The 21262-nt window shown below is 39.4% G+C and overlaps 1 protein-coding gene across 1 annotated transcript; it reads right to left on the bottom strand.

Moving 5' to 3' along the window:
• Nucleotides 1-3063: 3063 nt before the first annotated feature.
• NPVF (neuropeptide VF precursor) lies at nucleotides 3064-21013 on the bottom strand. Its single transcript, XM_080382216.1, has 2 exons — nucleotides 5316-21013; nucleotides 3064-3523 (listed from the first exon to the last, which is right to left on the bottom strand). The coding sequence occupies exons 1-2, from the start codon at nucleotides 5517-5519 to the stop codon at nucleotides 3122-3124; spliced, it is 606 nt and encodes a 201-aa protein (XP_080238342.1). The 5' UTR covers nucleotides 5520-21013; the 3' UTR covers nucleotides 3064-3121.
• Nucleotides 21014-21262: the final 249 nt, after the last annotated feature.

Here is a 21262-nt window from a genome sequence, read left to right as displayed (position 1 = left end):
TAGCCTCATTAACTTCACAGAGGAATGGCAACTCAGGCTCTGTTCCAGTTATGAATTTATCTGATAAAAAGAATCAATTTGATTAGGTTTTTTTCCAGGTTCCTCTAAAGATATGTGGAATGTAAGGATATCTGGTGACTGGTTATTTAGCATAAAAGACTAAGACAAGAGACAGGAGAAGTAATAAATTAAACTCTCGGATAGCCAAACCCCAAGGAAGAGGAGATAACAAGACAGTAACAAAGAGCAGAACTCTTAGATCAGTGATTGATGGGACCTAAAAGGAACCACTCAACGCCTTGAGGAGGTTCAGCCAGAGCTCTGCATCTGGTTATCATGGATCTCATGGGAAGACACAAACTTACAATGGAATATTTGAGAGGGCTTGTGGGATCACATAAAACTTATTATGGGATGTTTGAAAGGATGTGGGAAAGTGCTAAACTTATTTTGGGATGTTTAGAGGAGAGCCAAAGACAGTCAAAGGGAGGGATCAAGACAGATGGGGGAAGAACAAGCATGGGAAAATGGAAAAGAGGGGGATAAAAGAGGTCAGCGGCATGCAGTCAAGTTGCTGTTAGTATTTTTTGTCAGGCTATGCCCTGTGTCTGATCATCACAGTGTGCCTTGTCTTCTTGTTAAACTCAATAATGGAATGTTTTCCTGTGTGTATGCTCTGTTCCGCATGCACGTGTGTGTGTATGATCTGCTAGCAAATTTCAAGCCAGACTAGCTGGTGAGTAGAGTGAGTGGTCTGAATATCAGCAGCTGGGGATAGAGACTGAGGGTTGAAGGGACCTGCAGGTCTGAGAGCTAGCAACTGGAGAGATCGATTGTCTGGATACCAGCTATTGAACAGACTGAGCATGTAACAGCTGCTGCTGAAGGGACCCGTTTGTGTGTGTGATTCTGTTAGAATTTAGTGCTGGACTAGCTAATGAGCAGCAGGAGAGGTGTGGGAGCCAGCTAGCAGAGAGACTATAGGTTGGGACAGTGAAGGGACCAAGGGTCTGAGAGCCAGCTGCTGGAGAGGCCACAGGTCTGGAACAGCTGCTGGAGGGATCTGTTTGCATGTGTTTGGGCGGGAGACATGCTAGCCAGTGTTCAGTTTGATTAGCCTGTGAGTGAGAAGAGGATCAGCCCATTTGTATGTTTATGTCAGTCATCTTGGTGTGTATGGGGAGACTCTAAAGGTGCTGCTCTCTTCTCTGTTGGTAGCCTGCTGTGGCTGTATAGTGTGTGTATGTATGTGTGGTGTGTTTTTGCGGGATGCTTAGCCCCACCATTGGTCAGACATGGTGTCAAGGCAATGCAGCATCTGAGGACCAGAAGAAAGAATCCTTTAGATCCCATAGTCCACTAGATTTGGTTTCCCTGTAACAGGTGTGAATTCAGCTTCTTTTCAAAGCATAGTGAAAACTTTTGGAGAAAGCCTAACCACACAATATTCTGCTTAGAAGGGAATGGTTTTCGAAAGAAATATGAAATGGAAATATGGGCTTATAATGGAGTAGCCACTTCTGCATGTGTATCTGGTAGCTGTAATGTCACATTAACAGAGGAGTCGGGACACCTGCAGGGCAGATCTTGTAGGACATTAGGGAGGGCATTATCTCAGATACAAAACCCAAGATAATTGCATTACGATATGACTTTGGTTAGATGTTACTTCTCTGTGGGGATCCAGGATGCTAGGTTTTATTTGTGGCAAATTCTTGACAAGTTGCCTTTCAGATTTATGTCTAACATGACTCATAAACAACAGGAAGAGCGCTTTCTCTACCTTTTACTTGATTTTCTTTAGCTGTGTCTGACACAAAAGGTACCAGTGCTTTTGAACCTGCTGCTGTTTGTTATTCATATCATAGGCTTATTTTTATTTGTAGCATGCTTCTTTATTCATACCACGCTTCTTTTAATTTTGCTTAAAGTGCTTTCAATTATACAGCCATTGTTCTGAAATTAGGTTTACAACCAACAGGACATGTCACGCAGAACTAGATAGAATTTATACTGCACTGCCACTAAAGTAAGCTACTACAGTAGTCACTACAAATATCATTGCCTTATACATCAAGGATTTGTACAGAATAAATACATTATTCATAACATGAGGACAGATTTGTGTTTCAGTTCTCATGTTTCCTTTTCAAGACCTTTAGTTTTGAAAACACGTTGCAGCTTTTCCAGGTCTTTCAGATTCTGTCTTCATGATTTCATTCCAGTATTAACGTAACTGGTGGAATTCATATTCCTGAAAATATCAGACAAATAAAACAAGATCTGTTATAATGAGGTGAGACAGTGAGAAAGGAATGAAAGGAATCAAATTAAATAGGAAAGAACCTTGGCTTCTGTTACATCAGTTATCTTTCCTGGCCTGAACTTCTACTTTATGCGTGTCAGATGCAAGTTGGGTGTAGACAACTGAAACTTGGTTATAAGACAAATGGACAGTTCAGATAAAGCAGCAGATATGATAAGAAGATTGTTATTGAAAAGCTGGCTTAGTTTGTTCTTAATAATAGGCAGGAAATATTTTTCCTATATTGAAAAAAATTCTGAGATGTTAAAAAACATTTTTCATCTTAACTTGGAACAAAAAATCAAAATCTCAAGCATTGTCTCAGTAAGACAATCTGGAAAAAAACCACGTTCAGATTAGAAAAAATGCAGCATTTAAAAATTCAGCTTGGAATGTTGTCTTTTTTTTTTTTTTTTTAACTCCGATTTGCATTAATTTAGAAAATGGAAGAGTAACGTTTTAGGTAATTTTGTTTCACTATTTTATAGTGCTGAAATGGGATATTTTAATGATTTTGAACCATTTTCACCAGAGCTTTAAACTTTTCAAAATGAAACCTGATCTAAAAAAAGTGTTGTCAAACCTAATCTTGTCATGAACGTTTTCAGCTTTGGCTATTTGACATCTTCTTATTAGAAAAGATTTCGTAAAGTGGTTCTCTACTAGCTCTTGTGTTGAGACTTTTTGATTTGACGGACTGCAGATCTTTCTTTTGACAAATTGGACTCGAAATGCTTAGGGAAAATAGGGAAAATATCCCTTGAGGAAGTCTGGTATTTGATCATCACTTACCTATGATTTAATGTGCATTTTAATCTATGGCTTGAACGCTTGCATAGTATTACCTGGTTCAGATTCCTGAACATCTTGAGACAGATTGACAGACAGTGACTTCCCAAATCGCTGTGGGAAATTCAGAAGTGATTGACTGGAACTCTTAACAAGTGAAGATCTCCCAAGCCTGTGTGATACCTTTGGAACATGCCTAGGTATGTTCTCTCCAAAAGCTCTCCCAAATCTCAGAGGCAAATTAGCAATTGGTTTAATGCTTCTTTCTTCTGGATAATTTCTTCCGAACCTAAGAGGTAAATTAGCAACTGAATTTGGCATCTTGTTTACTGTAGGAGAGTTCATTTTAATCATATTTTTTGATCCCCAGTCCTTCATTTCTTCAAAATTGAGACTCCTTTGCTTTTCTTCCAAGGTATTATCTTTAATCTAAAGAAAAATAATTTTAAAAAAGATACTATCATTTTATAGGGCATTACTCCAGCTACCAATCACACAAAGTATTCATTTCCATATCTCCTTAGAAAACTGCTGGCTGACGCTCTTTTTTGGATATCTAATGCTTTTTAGCTGTATTTGCTAAACTCCATTGTAATGTGAGCTACTTCGTATGGATTATTTCATATGCAGACGTTGTCCTGCTCAACTTTTCAGTACACTGGCCACAAGAGCACATATCTGTATCAGTATCCACAACTGTTCAAATGGTGTCAGTAGGAAATATTTCTGGGCTTAGGTGTCGGTACCTGTGCCATCAGTTAAGTGTGGACACGAGTCATTGTCAGGTCCCCATTTGCTAATATCAAGTGAAGTTGTCTGGGGAGGGGGGGGAAGATGCTGACTGTATTTAGTGACTTGACACAGACCCAGCCTCTTACTTATCTGGTTGGGATGAACAGGAGGATGGGCCAAGTTTCTTCCTAAGCACTGGGCGGATGCTTTTGACCCTGTATTCTGCTGGGCTAACAGTCACAGGGATTAATGGGAAGGGTCAGGTCCACATCATGCCTGTTCTGGCCTTGCAGCATAGAGACTTAAAGCGCTCTGAGCTTTAAGTCGCTCTGGTCCTCTACTAGTACACAAGATGCATTAGGAGCTTCTGGGCTCCCAATTCTTGCGCAGCCAGCACAAGATCTATTTTCTGTGTCTATGCTGGCATACAACTAAGAACTAAGCCTAGTATATTGCCTGTCTCATGATGTAAAGGGCAGCTGTGTCCTGAAAAATAGCTGTATCAACATGACCCTTTCTTATGTAGCAGTGTTCCTTCCCTGGGCATATTAAAAATCACGTATTTTTGAGACAAAAATAAGTTTCCAGGCCTCAACAGCAAATATGTACAAATATGGTTTTTAATTTCAGTTAAAGACACAAATGCTACTAGTCCTAATTTCAGTTCCTTGCCCCTTTTTGGTAACTTCCCCAGGAGCTTCTCCAGCTACTCGAAGAGAAGGGGAATGAACCATTCTAGTTCATACTCCATGATTAAAAAATTAAATAAATTATCCAACTGATTGCACCTGCACACCCCTTCTGAAATATATAAAAGACAGTGAGCTGAAGACCAGACCATTTTGCTAGTATAATTAAAGTTGTATTTTGGTTTGAGGGATCTTTATTACACCAATGATGATGAGTCAAAAAGAGAGGTTGGCTCTCATTTCCCAGGGAGTATTTACAGGGCAGACAAGAAAAATAATACAGATGAGCTGTGCAAATTTAAATTGGCATCTATTGAGACACAATAAATGTGTAACCCTGCAAAGATATTTTTATAGTCAATTTCCAGAGTAGAATTTTAAGACCATTAACTATATTAGATTTAAAATGTTCTCAGTTTATCATTATTCGTTGAGTATTACAAGCATGCCTTTATTAATTTTCTATTAATAATGTATCTGTTATATTATGTGCATAAAATGCCCGACAGGAACGTGAATTGAGGCCCCACTGTGTAAGTAAGAAACATTTCAGAGGAAGTCTCAACCTAATTGCAAGGCTGTATTGCAAGAAAATTGAAACATGAATTGATTTGCACAGTATGTGTGTCGAAGCAAATGAATTTCCTGAAAATTCTTTCAACAAGCTTTTTCCATTCTGCTAGTGCTGTAATGCTGAATACTGTGCAATGAGGTTAGGAGAGCCTTTGCCAAGAATTTCAAAGTGCTCAGGATCTAACCCACAGTTCCCCAAAATAATGTCACAGTAATATAGATCTTACCTCGTAATATTTACCATCATCGTCTTCTCTGCTCTGCAGACTGGACTTCATCAGTTCATCTAGGCACATGCTATTTGATGTTAGAAAGACCACTATAGGTAAAGCAAATAGGATAAACTTCTTGGTTGAGATGACTTTCATTTTTCTCAAATTAAGCTTGCTTAGAGAGCTCAGAATCTGTACGGAAAATAAAACTGCCATCATTTTATATGATCAGAAAACAAAAAGATTTTGTTCCCTATGACATCAAAAGCTTCCATTCTTAATATTAATTAGGGAAGTAATTTGAATATATTTGAAAAATGTTGGGAATTTCTTTTGTGAACATTTTTAACCAACATAGCTTCTTGTTAGGGACACACTGACTTTACAAATATTTTCTTCTGGTGAAATATTTCTTAATTAGCTAAATTTGAGAACCATGACAGTAGCATACAACAGCCACAATGTTGCATCACCAGTAGACAAAACCACCCTGTTTCTTTCTTTTGTATCAGTGTCCTCAGAAGGACTATGAAAGAAAGCTTTCCCCATGTATGTATTCCTCTGCTTAAATGGTCCTTTTGCACCATACAATGCTTGTTTGTTATGTACAGCTAGGGACATTTGGCCCATTAAAATCAAATGCTGAATATTGAAGTTGTTGATCAGGTCATAAGAGATGTTATGCATCAGTGAGATCTATTGACGTACATAGTGTCTATGCTCTAAACTGAGCATGTTCATTTGCATTCAGAGTGAATTAAGAACATGCTTTTAAAACCCTGCCCATCAGCTAAGTTTTTAGAAATTTCAAAGGTTATGTTACATCTATATTCTTAAGGCCAAACTTCCAACAGCAGTTTTTAAAAAGACATCCGCCTTTTTACTGCACATGGTGAAAGCCCTGGACTGCCCGTCTATGTTCTGTTCCAGAAGGGGATTCAGGCTCACTCTAATTGTGCCCTTAAAGTGCACATTTAATTAGTTGCTAGATAGGCTGGTGAGCCAGGCTGCTGTAAAAAAAAAAAAAAGCATATTGTGTTGTTCTTCCATTTTTTATTCTTAAATTCTCGAAATTATTGCCTAAATCTCATATGTTAATACTTAAAATCAGATGGATAAGGAGAAAATGTGATTCCTTATGTTAAATACTCATACTGGAAAACTGGGCTTTAGACAAGTTATTTTGCAATTCAATACCAGGGTTGAAAAATGTCCGTTTACTGCAGCACTGTCATTGTTGTTCTGACAGAACATGTTTTATCCTGTGGGCAACATAGATAGTATGGACTGTTTATCTGTTGGCAGTATGTTACTGTGTTTGCTACACTGTGAAGCTGAGGAGTTTGCAAGTAACCACATTTTAGAATTAAGTTGGCTTTTTTTAGGGTTTTGCAGCTGTGTGACATGCATGGAGTCATTTCTGCCTTAGATTCACAAAAACTGAGAACTTGAAGGCCTTAAGCAGCTTTGTATTAGAGCTAACAAAATACTCAGACCTCCTTCTGGGCTCATGAGAACCATAGATTGTGTGTTGGAAACTGCTCTGACATGACTGCTACTCTAACCTGACCAAGATAACAGGAAACCCTGAATGTATCATCTAAATTGTTTACTAGAGCCACTAGCCAAGGTGTATTTGACACTAGAGTGAAAAAAGAAAACTGATTTCCACTGAATGATCTGCCTGGAAGAATTAACAACTTACCCTTTCCCTCTCCCACACTTTAATCCTTATACAATAGCAGGAGGAGCAGCAAATCCCTGTTTTCCAACTCATGTTCCTGTCTCTCCCAACTCCTGTAATTACTGGGAATCATCTAGGGTAGGAGGATGCTGTGTTGTGGGTGTCTCCTTGAAAGGGACACAGGTAAGCAGTTTCAGAGGGAATCTGAACCTTCTTGAGAGGATGACATGAAGGCACCTGTGGAGATATTGCACAGTGCCTGCTACCAGACTCATACTTTTTAGTGAATTTCTGGCATGTTGCTATGGGAGAGTGGCAAACAGTGAACTAGTCAGGCAGTGTATGATCTTGCTTGGAAACTCCTGTGAAATGTCGCTTTTTTAGCCTGGCTCCAAAGCCAGCCCACCTGTCATCATTGTGAATCATTTACATAACTGTAAATAGTGTACCTGCCCTGGGAGGTGCTTTTCCGTGAGCTCTCCAAACCACAGGGAAGGAGTTCAGGGATCAGGAGTAAACCTGTCCCTGAGATAAGGACTGCTACACTTTTGGACATCAAAGGATTGGTTTGCCGTGCTAACCTATCCTCTGGTGGGGCTCAGACTAAGGGGTCAACCAGGTGAGAGTGCTGACTTAGGAACCAGATGTAGTGGTAACATCTGGAAGCACAGCTACATGGGGGGAGCTGGGCAGGGGGTGCGGAGTGGTGTCTACCCAAATGGCTTGCTACTGGTACTTAAGGGGAACCTGCTCGGCACAGTATGTGTGAGGAAGCACCTCCCTTCCCAGGGGAGAGAAATCCCGTGGGCAGAGCTGGAAGTGAAAAGGGAACAGTTTCTCTCAGGTGACCTTCCCCAGGTGGAAAGGGTGCAAAAGGTTCTGCTCACTTTTTATGTGGCAGAAGACCATTAGATTGTTAAGATGGATGAGAATAGTATTAGTAAGCTATATTAGGAGCCCCTGTGAGAAAAGAATGCATTTTAATCAGTCACCGGCTTTTGTGTGCCGCTTTCCCTCGTAGCACACATTATTTACATTAATTTTCTCTTTGTTTGCTGTGTGTAAACCTTCTGGCCTTGGCTGACAGCAGAAAAGGTTGGGTTCAAAGATCTGGCGCTTCTTTCAGAAAACTGCTGGAAAAAGTGACGTATGATGGGAATAAGCACAATTCTGCACAGTCTCAAGGGGCAGTGCTTCCTCTTGGTATTCTCTGAGACTATTCCACAAGATGCTGGTTTAAAGTGGGATCTGGTAGATGGGAGGGAAAAGATAGACCAGTAATGATTCAGAAAGGGTGGTTGTATGTGCATATATAAACGTATGTAGGAAATAAGAAAGCTTCATCTGTTCTCAGAATGCTTTGGTATTAGCCCTCCTCTCAGAGCAGGTGACTATTTTTAAAAAAAAAATAATAAATATTCTTGGTAGGGAAATGGAGTTTTGGGGTCACCAAAATTTTGGCGCGTGCAAATTTGGGCCAAATTCTTTGGAAAACAGAGTGACTGAAAGGAGGATGTCAATGGAGAAAACCTCTAAAGGGAACCCATGTCCTCTTAGTGCTCTGGCAGATCAGGGCAGCAGTTGTCTCTTTCCAGTGAGGGCAGAGTGTGGGTTCCTGACTCTCTGGAGCCTCATATCAGAGGGCTTCCATCTGTGGGAAAGATGGATTTTCCAGGTTTCTTTTGTTTGTGGTGACAATAAAGGCAATAATGAATGCATTTCATGCCCTAATATCTATCTAACATTTACCATTGGGCTTTCCTTTTACCTAGCTGCTGGTTTATGAACCTCTCTTGATCAATGGTCTTTCAATTAACTGTGTGAAGATATCTGCTTTCTAATTTAAGGAACTGGCAAGAACGAAAAACTCTCCTGCACTGTTTGGCAGAAATACAAGTTCTGTTTTCCCTAGACAGAATAGGTAAATGTATTGCTCTTGCCTAAGCCACATCAGGATTTCTTGACATTCATTTTGTCTCCCATGTATGTTGATTTTCTAATCAACATAAAGTGAAGGTTTCAGCTGTTTTGCATGCCAGGCAGTCAGAGACTTGTATGTCCCTGTACTTTCTTATGGGTTAATTTGCCTTTGATGGCTCTACAGCAGGAACTCCTTGGAAATTTCAAGTCAAGCAGATACAATGATTGTTCATTATCTTTCCTGAGGAAGACCTTGTCAGACCCTAGTGTTTAGGTACCAGAATAGGTAATGTGAACACTCTTCATCAATGTGACTGCAAATTCTGCTGTGTTTAGACAGCAAATTGCGGCAGCTGAGGCATCCTGGCACGATTAATTACAATTATTTCTTTGGGGAGGGAAGACATATTTGTTGGTGGCAACAGTGTTGGGAAAGAGTTCTTGAATTACTCCAGCTAGATCCACTAGGATTAGCAGACCTTAGGGTTAAAGGGTCTGATTAAGGCATATGGAGGGGATCGGGCTCTGAGTATTGTTCAAAACAACTTTTGAGTTCCTAACATCTTGTCCAACACTTGTTTTGTCTTGCTATCTTACCTCACTCATTAGCCAAGCTATTCAGAGGACTTGACCATAACTGAACTTCTATTTTAAAAATTCCCCAGTTAAATACGAATGAGCCCTCCCATCCACATGTGAAACAAGCCTCACAAGCAGGGGTAATTTTAAGTTTTCCTACAGGTGCATGCTACAAACTAGAACAAGGTAGTGCTTGCTGCTTTTTTTCTTTTTTTAGTGTAGGTAGGCACAGGAAAGAGCATTTAGTGGTACAACAGTAAGGTGGATCTGATCTGTGATGAGTTACTGCAGTGACTTGATGTATGTATAGCTACTTAAAAAATTTGACATTAAAATGTAATTAGTAGTAATGGTAAGAGTAGCTCAATTTCATAAGCAACTCAATGCACTGTAAGTTATTTGATTCCAGTGAAAGTTTTAATATTGCTCTTTCTTTATTAAGAATATACTGATAAATCCTTATCCATTATTAACAACATACTGTATGAAAATTGCATGTTATATGACTCATGCCACCAATGAGAGCATCTGTGCATTTCCATAATGATAAATCATTCATAATATATTCATTTTGCCATTATGTATTATATGACCTATTCTGTGGCTCGTTTTGAAGTAAGATTTTTAAATGTATAATTTTTTCATGGGCAAGCAATTCTGTTCATTTTTCACCCATTCCTATGGTGTGCAGTGGGTTGTGCTAGCTTTGCTTTGTTGTGCTTTGGTTCTGGTGCACAATCCAAGGTGTATTTGCTTCTAGTATTATATGGGTCTAAGAAGATAGTCAAACCTTCAGTGCACTCAGTGTCCTGACATTGTATATGGATTATGGATGTAGGCCTGGTGTCCCTCTCATACTGACAATAGATATTCCAGTGATCAGTGGAACCGGTGAAGCTTGGTTTCCCATGACTTTTTGGTGGAAGAATAAAAGACAGTGTGTGTTCTCTGAGGTCCGGTAAGGATTAACCTTACTGTAGGATCCCTGCATGAGCAGAGTGATCTGTCCTCTCTTGCCATGCCTGTTACCATGAAGCACAATTTCAGTGAGATTTCTCCCTGCCAAATTCAACTGAACTTGGCTCCTAGACTTCAAAGTTATCAAGGGTGATTGGCAGGCACACACTTATGCACAGAGAAACAGATTTGCTCCATTTCATTAGGAAACCAATACTAAATCAGGAATGACTCTGTTGAAATACTGCAGGTATAAAGCCTCAACATCTGTACAATTACTGTGGGCACCATAATAATTTCTATTTTTATTAATGAGGCATTAGTTCAGCTTTTGGGATTTTGCAGAAGAATAAGGGAATTTATGATGAAAGCCCCCTTTTTTGTGTACTATAGTTTGGTAAGGAAAAACAACCTTTATGAAACAGCCCTCTCTGATATGCAGAATCAGACCTTCAGTTTTAAAGCAGATTTTCATCTGCATGTAGCTCTGAACTTTCCTGTTAGCTGGGTAGTAGTAAACAAAGGGCAAATGCATGCAAATATCAAAATACAAATAATCTTATTTTAAGGTTAACCCCTATGAAGCAGTCTGCAGTGTTAGAAGTATTTTCCCTCTTTATTAGCTGACTCCAGGATATGAATATGTAATGTCACCTATTAATAGGGGTTTTTTTCTTTTTTCCCTGAGCTTTTGGAGCAGCAGAACAGCATGAGAGACAGAAAACAATGAGAGGCTTGAGTTATTATGGTAACAAGCTGAAAATGACTTTATCTTCTTGGTAAATAAGGTGTGAACAATAATTCCAGATTAGACACGTTCTTAAATTATAAATTTGTGTTAGTAATAAAATAAACATGTTTTCAATAACATTTGGTATATAAATAGATTCTTCTTTTTTTACTAACTACTCTGCAGAGTGTAACACTGTACTTACGAATCTTCTACAGTGTGTAGCAACTCTAGCCCATTTTTGTCTATTAAAAATTAAACCCTTTTACCATACATTATTAAAAGTGCTTTGGTTGGCTGCAAATCAAGAAAGACTTCATAAAGTCTTAGAGGAACAAGAAATCTGATTAAATCTAGAGTCCACAGGCAGCAATGGAAAGTGCAAGAGAAAAAAATACAATATTAAATTATGTCTTTAAAATTCCTTCAGGACTTTAAAAAATCATTAGCAGCTTTTATTCAAGTTAACTATTAACCAAGGGGACTCTTAATAGAATCATTATTCTCTGTTCCCCCTTCAGTTTGGAACCTGGGTTAGTTATAGATACAGATACTTTCATTCCTTGCTCTCCCCTTTTTCAGAGTGATTTTTTTCTAGAAATATTGTGCTCACTTAATAGTTCCCCTGTGCCTTGTATATAAACACTGAGGAGCATGAAGATTACAGGATTTATTAGCTGAATTGTGGATTGCAGGGTCTGATTTTCAATTTAGGAAAAAATGTAAGCAACTTAGGACAGGGAAGAAATTAAAAGGAAAACACCTATGTTTCTTGGAGGGAGAAAGAGGCTGCAAGCATTTTACTGACAAAGCTGGAGCGGCAGGTCCAGCTTATTTGAAATAAAGCTTCTGTCTCTCTCTTTTTCTAAATGTAGTGTTTTAAAGGAAAAAGGAGAGAAAAAAATCTGTTCTTTTCATCCTTGCTGTTTTACAGCAGTGATGCTAGACAGTATCCTGGAACGCAAAGTAGAATTTCACTGGGAAGTGCTGAACTTTGCAGGTGGTGGTGGAGGAGCTGACTGTGCCATCAACTGACCTTGAGCTGAGTGTTAGCCACGAGGTCTGTAACATATCTCGAGGTCTGTAACATATCTTTGCATTGTGGAAAAGTAGCAGGGAATGTAAAGCAGCACAGCCACCACCCTGGGGCCATGGTCCATGACTGGGAGTTATTTTTGCTGCTTGCGTAGAAATAATTAGGCACAATCCTAGCTCAGAAGGTCCCCATCCCACCACCATGAGCGTGGGGAGAGGCGGGGTGGATTTCTGCCTCACTTCAGGCATGCATCCCCCTGCATCAGGGTCAGGGCTGTGCTCACCTCTGACAAACAGGCCACCAAGAGGCAGCTTGCCACTCCTTTCCAGCTCCAGAGGCCTGCTAGCTCCTGTTGCTGTTGCCCAAATAAGCTGGAGCCAGAAAAAGGTTTGACAGACTTCTCTGCTGTCGTCTCACCTGAAAGAAAGGAGGACCTGCCAGAAGCCAGGAAGCCACTGAGCAAACCTCCTGCTACGGCCACCTCACAGGTCAAGAGCTGGTCGGCTGGTTGAAGTAGGGCTTGGGAAAAGAGGTACCAACTTGACTGAAAACAGGCAAGATTAACAATGCAGACAATTGTCTGATCATTGCAGATTTTATGCAGATTTGTTTGAAACGCAGTACTAAATATTGCTTGAGGTAGCATGCTAGGCTAGCTGGACAGCTTGGCTGCTTTGGCACTGGAATTTTTATGTTCTTGTGAGAAAAGGATCACTCTTCACTGCTTTCTCTCTCTCTCAGCTTATTATTTTTTTTAAATTGTCTGTGCATCCCTGTTAATCTGAAATATAGAGGACAGATTCTTGTGAAGATCTGATCCCTGTGGTGTGGCCATGAGATCAGAAGGTTTCTAATGGGAATGGTAAGATGCAAGGAAGTACTGGCGCCCATGCACTGCCTGTTCTGCAGCTCCTCTGTCGTACCTCAGGGCAGCTGAATGGGGAAAGCCCATGAAGAAATATAAAGAAAAGGCACTGAGAGGACAAATCTGTCACCTGATTGGGACATACCATTTTCAAGTGAAAGAATCTAGAGAAAAAAAAACTAGGATTACTCAAGTTTAATTGCTGTGCTGATTTGGGGCACATACATACTGAAACAGCTATGTGCAACCATACTCTTTTTTGAAAGAGAACATTTCAAAACTGTTTCACAGTGTGTCCCGATTTTATGAGTAAAGAACATTTATTGATCCCGCTAGGAGTTACCAGTAGTGCCCAACATTTCTGGGGTGGGCTGGCAATGGCCTGGAAGAGTCGCTTTCTAACTCTTCGTGTATTGGCTTGGGCATCAGATAAACATGTCCTGGAGGAAGTTCTAATATGACACTGTTTGTCAAAATCCTTATCAGATGCCAAGTCAGTTCATTTGCTACTCGGTTCCCTGAACCTTGCACAGATTTTCTTAGAGGCAAAATGAAGGAGTTTTAGTCCCGATAACAAAGAGCTCTGGTGGCAGTTGCTGCGTTGTAAGGGAAATGCTAGGAGCAATGAGTTGTGTGTGGTGCTTGTGAAGGAAGAGAGTAAGAGGCAGAAAGAGCAGAAGAGCAAACCTGAATAGTCTGTGCAGTGTCAATCCAAAGCTCTGTTCCTTGCTCTGTAAAGTGTAGGAACTAAGTACATTTCGAGTTATAGGGCTGTAATTCCACTGCTGGATTGTGGTGACTGTATAAGGCCAGTTGAGCTTTGCTCTTATAGTTTATGATATCACCACAATCCCCTGGTGGATTTACAGCCCTGTAATTTTTTACAGTAGTGAGCTGTTTATTTTTCTATTTACAACGGTACATCACTGGAGATATTGATAACAGTCACCTAGTTCTATCATATGGTTCCCTATACTCTTATATTTGTTTTTGTAGAAAAAATTAAAATCGTTCTTTAGGAGCAGGCTGCCAAAGGCTGGGGGGAGGGGGGGAAAAGCTCCTTTTCTGCCTCTCTTTGTCTCTTTAAAGACTGTTTAATTTAGCAGCTATTTGTCCAGACATAGGAGGGCATAATGACTATCAATTTCACATCTCTGTATGACAAACAGCTGTATGACTCCCACTTTCACGTATTTTCTTTTCTCTTTCTTGCCCCCCTGATGTATATTAATTTCTCAATTAAAGTTCATCTTACCAGGCTGTCACACAGGCTGTCGCCGTAATAGAAGGCTGAGGGGAGGTCAGTGTGGTACATCACAGGTGGACACCAGGCCTGAGCAAGAGGCAGATCTTGGGCTTGATCCCACCCTAACACCATGCCATGGATTTTGGTTCAGAACAGATGGACTTAACCGTTAATTTCATTAGTTATGAGTGTGGCAGGGAGGTAATGGCAGCACAAGGAGATGAGCACAGTAGGTAGCTAATTTAAGTGTCATGTGCTAGGCTGCTGTAGTGTCACAGCCGTATTCTGCTCCACAGGTAACTGTGCCAATTAGTGCAAATAAATAAATATAAACGTCTAACAATCATCTCAGCTGGACTGATTGTACCCCGAGCACTGAAAGCAGAGTCATCACAACTTGGCAGCTGTGCTGAGGAGCAACTTAGGAGAGTTAAAAGCATTTGAAATAGAGAGGTAATGGATACCCAGAAGCTTTTGATTTTGATGGAAGTAACAGACCTTGGCATTTAGAAAAACTCAGTGTCTCTACTAACATCTTTCAGTACAACTTTCAGTGATTTAACTACAGGTTAAAAGGTATGTCTGTGGCCAAGAAGAACCAAACCACTGTCTCCACACACAGACTAATGGACATATAATAGACATGTCTGCAGGACTGTGATATTAGATGAACGCAAATTATTGGAAAGGAGTTTTATTATGAATACTGAGCTATCTCCAATTCTAATCCAGAAAATCACCAGTGCAGAGTCATAGGATCAGTCACATGTGGGGAATTTTTTTTTTCTTTTTGTTGTAAACAATAAGGTGCTGGATGTGACACATGATAATCATTCTGTCTTACTCTTCAGTCTGCAATGTGAAGAAATATGATAAAAAAAAATATCTGTCTTGGCATCTTCTTTGGCAATACTAAGATAGAAAATTTGTTTAAGAAAAAAGCCCACACACCCTCTTCCTTGATGCTATATCTACTAATTTAGGTCATAAGTTGGTATTTTCAGAGTGTATTTTTAATTAAGCTATACCTAAACCCCTAAGTTGCCTAGATGTTAACAAGTGGGTTTAGCTAGTGCCTTCCTAAGCACTGGTAAATGCAATACTGCAATTTCACGTGAAGCATTGTCAGGCTTTTGTGTGCTCTATCTAGGTTAGGCCACGGTAGTGCTTAAAACAGCTCAACATTTTCTAAATTTTACTTATGCGCAGACCTTAATTATTGGTAAAATATCTAAATTAGGCTATTACGTTGTTTGGTTATCATTCTTCCTTTGGGCGTACAGTGCTGTATGCGAATAAAACAAAACATAAAAGCAACTCCAAAGGATTTATTCAGCACTGTTTCAATTTAACCACACGGGGGCATGAGATATTTATTTAAGAGAGCTTTTTTAGGCATATGATGGGAAATATATGATAGAAAGCCTTACTGGTAAACAGGGATAAGAATTGTCACTTGCTCTTTTAGCTCTTTGTTTGCAATCAAAAATAGTCGGCAAATTATTGTTGCAAATGACATTAAGCTAAAATATAATAACAAACAAAAATATAGTGTGGATAGGAAAGAATATCAAAACAGATTTTAAATATCCCCATTAGTTAACCTGGCCTCTAAATATATTTTTATGATGCTATTTTGGTTCCTCTGTAAACAAAGTCTGAAATCTTCCATATAGTCCTGCACATCTGACTTAAATAACCTGAACATTTAAATTAAATGAGGAGGCTGCTCTGAAATATAGCAACCTAGATCTGGAGTAAATCCATTTCATTAATTGCCTAGATGACATTAATTTTTGTCATTCACTTGCAAGATGAATAATATGCTCTATACATTTTGGCCCTGATCCAGCAAAGCATATAAAGTCATAGTTAATGATGTGAAGTGCTTGAGTAGTTCTCCTTGAGCACATGCCTTAAGCTGAGTACATATTGAAGTACATTCCAACACAGAGAAAGTGGCACAATCAAACCTTTAATTAGTTTTAAAATGGAATTCAAAATGCAATGCAATTCTTTGCACTTTACATTGAGAAAAACCGCATGCTTTGAGACTCCCTTGGGACAGAGATGACTAAACCTATTTATCCACTTTGGTTTCCAAAGGGAATGAATGCTCATTGTTTTCTGCTGCTGTTCTCCCCTAAATTTAGAAATTTATTTTGCTCAGTCAACTGGTTTGTTTACAGGAGAATATTGATATGAATATTTCCAAGTCTGTTATTTTATGGACTTTTTTATTTATAAGATAATTCATGCATTTTATTGATATTTAAGAGGCTGGAATATTTTTACTTCTGCTTCTGTAATTTTAAATCAGAGCAAAAATGAGCAGCAGTAACACCATCTAAACAAGTGTTCACAGTATCTGAAAGCTTGTTTCGTTTCAAAATAAGCTGAAAATCAGGATTTTGTACTGCACATTCCTGATCCAAATACCTTATGCTCACACAGCTCAAAGGAACCATAAATTTAGGTCTTGTATTTTGAGCCATTGTGTGCTTTCCACTCTGCAGTCTTCTGGCATGTGCCTTTGGCATACTGATCTCTGTCCAAGCAAGATCGCTGCACACAGGTGAATTCTAAGTCATGGAGGGAACACTGTGCTCGTTTTCCTCTCAGCGAGGAGAAGCAGAGAAAAACATCTTTGAATTCAATCCATACTTCACCAAAACTTGGAGTACTTTGTCTTTGGTAGAAACCCGTCTTTGTGGTAAATAGATTTCTACAGGGAGTCTAAATAATGGCCAGAGTCATAGAAGGCACAGGCAAAACTATTTCTGAACATAATATAGTTGGTACAGCACAGCAGAATTAATTCTTGAACTAGCAGACTACATCGGTTAGGAACCTTTTCCTAAGCTACAAAACCTCCTTATTTCAGTGCCTAGGCTTAGATCCATTTTGTTTGCTCCAACAATTTAATCTTGACATCATGCATTTTTAAGTGCTCTGTGAAAGCTTGCCTGAAAATCCTTCAAAACAAATGCTAAAATAACTCGAGACTGTTGATCCACTTGTATAACAAAGAAACTCACATGTCCCTTGACTGTGCTTTCACTCAGAATTAAAACACAAGCATATGCAAGGAATTACGACAAGTAAACAGAGGATCGGTCCGTGTTGCAGCCTTACCCTGGCAAAATGCCCACTGACACTAAGTGTGCGTGTGCACTCTCTGTCACAAAACAAAGCCTGTAGTATGTTTGACTGCATTTCTTTTATGTTCCTTAGTATGTCTGTTCCTTGCTAACAATGAAGCACTTGAGTGTATTAATCTCTAAAGCTATCAGCTCATCTATATGCTTTCTAAAATGGATGAGGCAATGAACATGGTGTCAGATACCGTTTTCCGGTAAGTTTTTCTGATCCACTAATGCATCAAATATATTTGAATTTACTATTCATATAACTTTTTATGGAACGCTATTAAGTCAATTTGGTTGATAACCACCGTAAACTTTTTAGTAAGTTATAGTAAAATGAGGTCACTATTCCTGGATGTGGTTTGCTGTATCATACACTACTTGCTGATGCCATGACATCCTTGTATGAAGGAGGAGAGCACAGTTATTTGGTTTGGTTTGTTGCGTTTTGTTGTTTGTTTGTTTGTTTTTAAAAGGTTGCTTTTTCTTAAATGGAAAACTGGTTAGGGCGAATGATTTAATATTGCTCTTCCTCAAAAGCAATGGAATCTTGGGAAAGGATAAAATGGCCCATCTAAGTTGGCTACCACCTTCCTGACTTCATATTGTTTTTAAACAAAACATCTGACATTCTCCAGCTGGGTTGTTATTTTGTGCTTCTTGACAAAGTAATTCAAAATTTGCTGAAAAGCAAGCTGAATGGAAGAAGGATATTTTTATTTTTTTTTTTCTCCATAGACATCTGGAGCTTTCTTTCAAAGCTGATGTGATCTTTCATCTGGACAAGAAAGGCTTTGATCCAAACTCTGAGATCCCCCTATCTCCCAGTTAATTGGTGTTAGTGAGGTAGGTTTGACAGTCCCTAATGCAGTCTCTGGAATGCCTTACTGTGTTAAGACCTGTCTATTGTGGCTCAGTCAGCTCAAAGACATCAGCTTTCTCTCGTTTGAGTTCTGTCCCACTGGGGATGGTTACAGGTTTTATTTGCTTTCATTATTTTCTCTTGTAAAACCATTGAATGCCAATGAAGAAAAACACTTTTGAAACTGAGCAAAAACAATCTCTTACAGACATTCCTGTAAGCTTTGGTTTTCACAAAAACTCACAGATAAGAGAGGGAGAACGGGGGATTGCATTAAAAAGTGAGCTCTTCATTTTTTAAGATCTTACCCACTTTTGGGGGTGATCATGTCTGTTTTCCTGTAATATATTTATTAATTGAAGAAATAGAAGCAAGTATCTTTGCTCCTACCATGTGTGTATCATTTATACACTGTGCATATTAAAGTATTAGTCTCTTAAAAAATGCTCATTTTTAAATCCAAATAGTGTGATTAATTTAAACAAAATCTGTGCCTGTCCTTCATAGTAGGACACAGCAGAATAGAGGAAGTCTTTGTCTTCTCCACTGTGTAGTGGCTGGCATCGAGGGTAGTAATTTGGCAGAGATCTTCCTGCGTGGGGCTTTTTCTCAAGCTCCTGTGGTAACGTAGACTGCGAACGAACAGAGCCCTCACAGTTACACTATCATCAGAATGAGAGACGAGACAGGAAAGAAGTACATAAAAATAATCTCCTTTTCTGCTTTGGGAGCACTGCAAAAACCCTTGTCACTTCCCCATCAGGGCACACTGCAGCTCCACATTCCCATACCTAGACTTCAAGGAATAGTACACCTGAAGACCAAAAAGCATATAGCACTTACAGTTTTCTGGGTGAGTAGTCCAAGTTGCTATAGCTGAAAAACTTGAAGCTTTGTAATCCATCCCTTTTCCAATGGAACTAATCACTTTTTTTCTCTCATATAGTCCAACAATTACAATTATCCAGTTAAACTTCATATTTTAAAAATCATGTGCCTAAAAACATATCAGTTTTTTTCTACAACAGTGATTTAGTCTCATAAAATACATAGCGCTTTTGATTAGACCTGCCCACTTCTTTATCTTTACAACTACAGCAAAGCTACAGCTTCACCAGAAAATGCAATCATTTTATTAGTCTGTGAGATGGTGGGAGTCAACACCTCCTGATGGGGAAACACAGGTGAAAAGGATTCTTGAGTAGGTGGTTCGATTAGATACTATCAGAACATGCAGCTGTCATATTCCTGAGGATCTGTAGGCAATGATGATTTGCCAGCTATTCTTTAAAGTGCAGGAAACTATGCAATAGACAACAACTCTTACCATTTATGTATTATGCTGAGCTGTTGCAGTATTGCTTTGGCTGCTGGCAGACAGTTCCACTAACGAAAAGCTGTCGACCAGTTCCATTACTGAGAAGTTTCTGACTCCATATTAACTCAACATTACAGAACTACCTTTTGGAAAGCATGTAGGATCTTTGTTGTGTGTTTATTGTCTATTAAGCTAGGGGGTAAACTTACTCATGGCCCTGACATCTGATCATGAGGGCATATATGAATTTCAATACTGATAATATTAAAAATGAAAGTAGATTCCTTGTCCACTAGACATAAAAAAACACAAAGCAAAAATCATTATTAGCCGATATGTTTGAGAAACTATGTGACATCTATAACCCCACAGCTGTTATTGATCTCGGCAGTTAGAGGTTTAATATTGATTAGAAACTGATATACCACTGACATACACATATCCATTTCTCTCAGGATATATGCCTCATCTTTTTTCTCTAGGTTCATCTCCAGAGCAAAGATCTCAGAGTTCAATGAGCTACTCAATAGCAAGTTCTGCATCCCACAGCTTTTCTTTAGCGCAGCCTCTTCCAAAAAGTTGATGGAAAGGCAGCGCCTTTGCACTACAGTCAACATATATACCTGCAGAGTATAATGTTTGACCATAAGGAGGAAGCTCAGGTTTGGGGGACAAAAGGAAGAAAATTTAAATGAAGATGTAAAAATCATTTTTCAAGGTGGAAAAAAACCCCCACCCACCATTGTAAATAATAAGAAGAGAAGCCAGCATGTAAATGGAGACACTGACTTACAATTGCTTTTGCTAATCAGGGCCAAGATAAAAGATTGTTAAAAGAGCTAGTCCTCTGCTCATCAAGGAAGAGATACTTAGGGATCAAAACTCTTCTCACCACTAATGCTGGCATGCCCAAGTTTAAACTGTGACAAATCCATCAGTGAACATTGAGATTGTTCAACTGTGGGTGACTTGCAGGTGTTGAGGGATGTGGAGAGACACATAAATCCATTGGCTAAATGCCTGGGTGAGAAGGTCAGTTAGCCCATGCTGAGATCCGTGGTTCTGTGCCTGAAGCAGCTTGGAGAGCTTGGCCTGCCCTGGTCTGATCCAATGCCTACATTGAGACCTTCTGCCTCCTGTGGGATCTGCCTTCTGGTTTCTCTGTATGTGAGATCTGCAGCCTCCAAGCTGCCATTTACGTGCTGTTCCAAGGGCTTCCTGGCTTTTAGAAACAGCCTCGGACTACCATTTTTACCAGTCACAGTTGCAGAAATTAAGGACTTGAGGATCTTTACTCTAGTTCTCCAGTTGTGAGTAGCTGCTCTAGAGTCTGAAGAAGAAAACATACATAACCAAGTGCATTAAGCAGCTACCATGTAGTGATTGCCACTCATTCTGGACTGGGGATTTTGTTTGTTCAACTGTTTTTAAAGGGTGCAGTGATTTATCTTTAGCACAGCAGTGTTTAATTTTTCCATTGGCTGACTTCTTTGGGGAAGTGTAACGAATGTAGTTATCATTCTCTGGCATCCTGAGACAAGCGCCTGGCTGTTTCCTTATCGCTATTGGAACCTGAGATCAATGGGAAATTTGGGCCAGTTGTTAAGTTACATACATAA

Source organism: Falco punctatus, assembly GCF_963210335.1.
Source record: "Falco punctatus genome assembly, chromosome: 4".
Classification (NCBI taxonomy): domain Eukaryota; kingdom Metazoa; phylum Chordata; class Aves; order Falconiformes; family Falconidae; genus Falco; species Falco punctatus.
The sequence above is the reverse complement of the archived record's forward strand: the minus strand, read 5'-3'. Positions and strand labels throughout refer to the sequence as shown.

What these genes read in the sequence shown, in the direction of transcription:
- NPVF (XM_080382216.1), bottom strand. Translation starts at nt 5,519, where the DNA reads ATGATGGCAGTTTTATTTTCCGTACAGATTCTGAGCTCTCTAAGCAAG. An exon ending in ATGATGGTAAATATTACGAG is followed by an intron (nt 3,524 to 5,315) that starts GTAAGATCTATA and finishes ATTTTTCTTTAG; the next exon opens with ATTAAAGATAATACCTTGGA.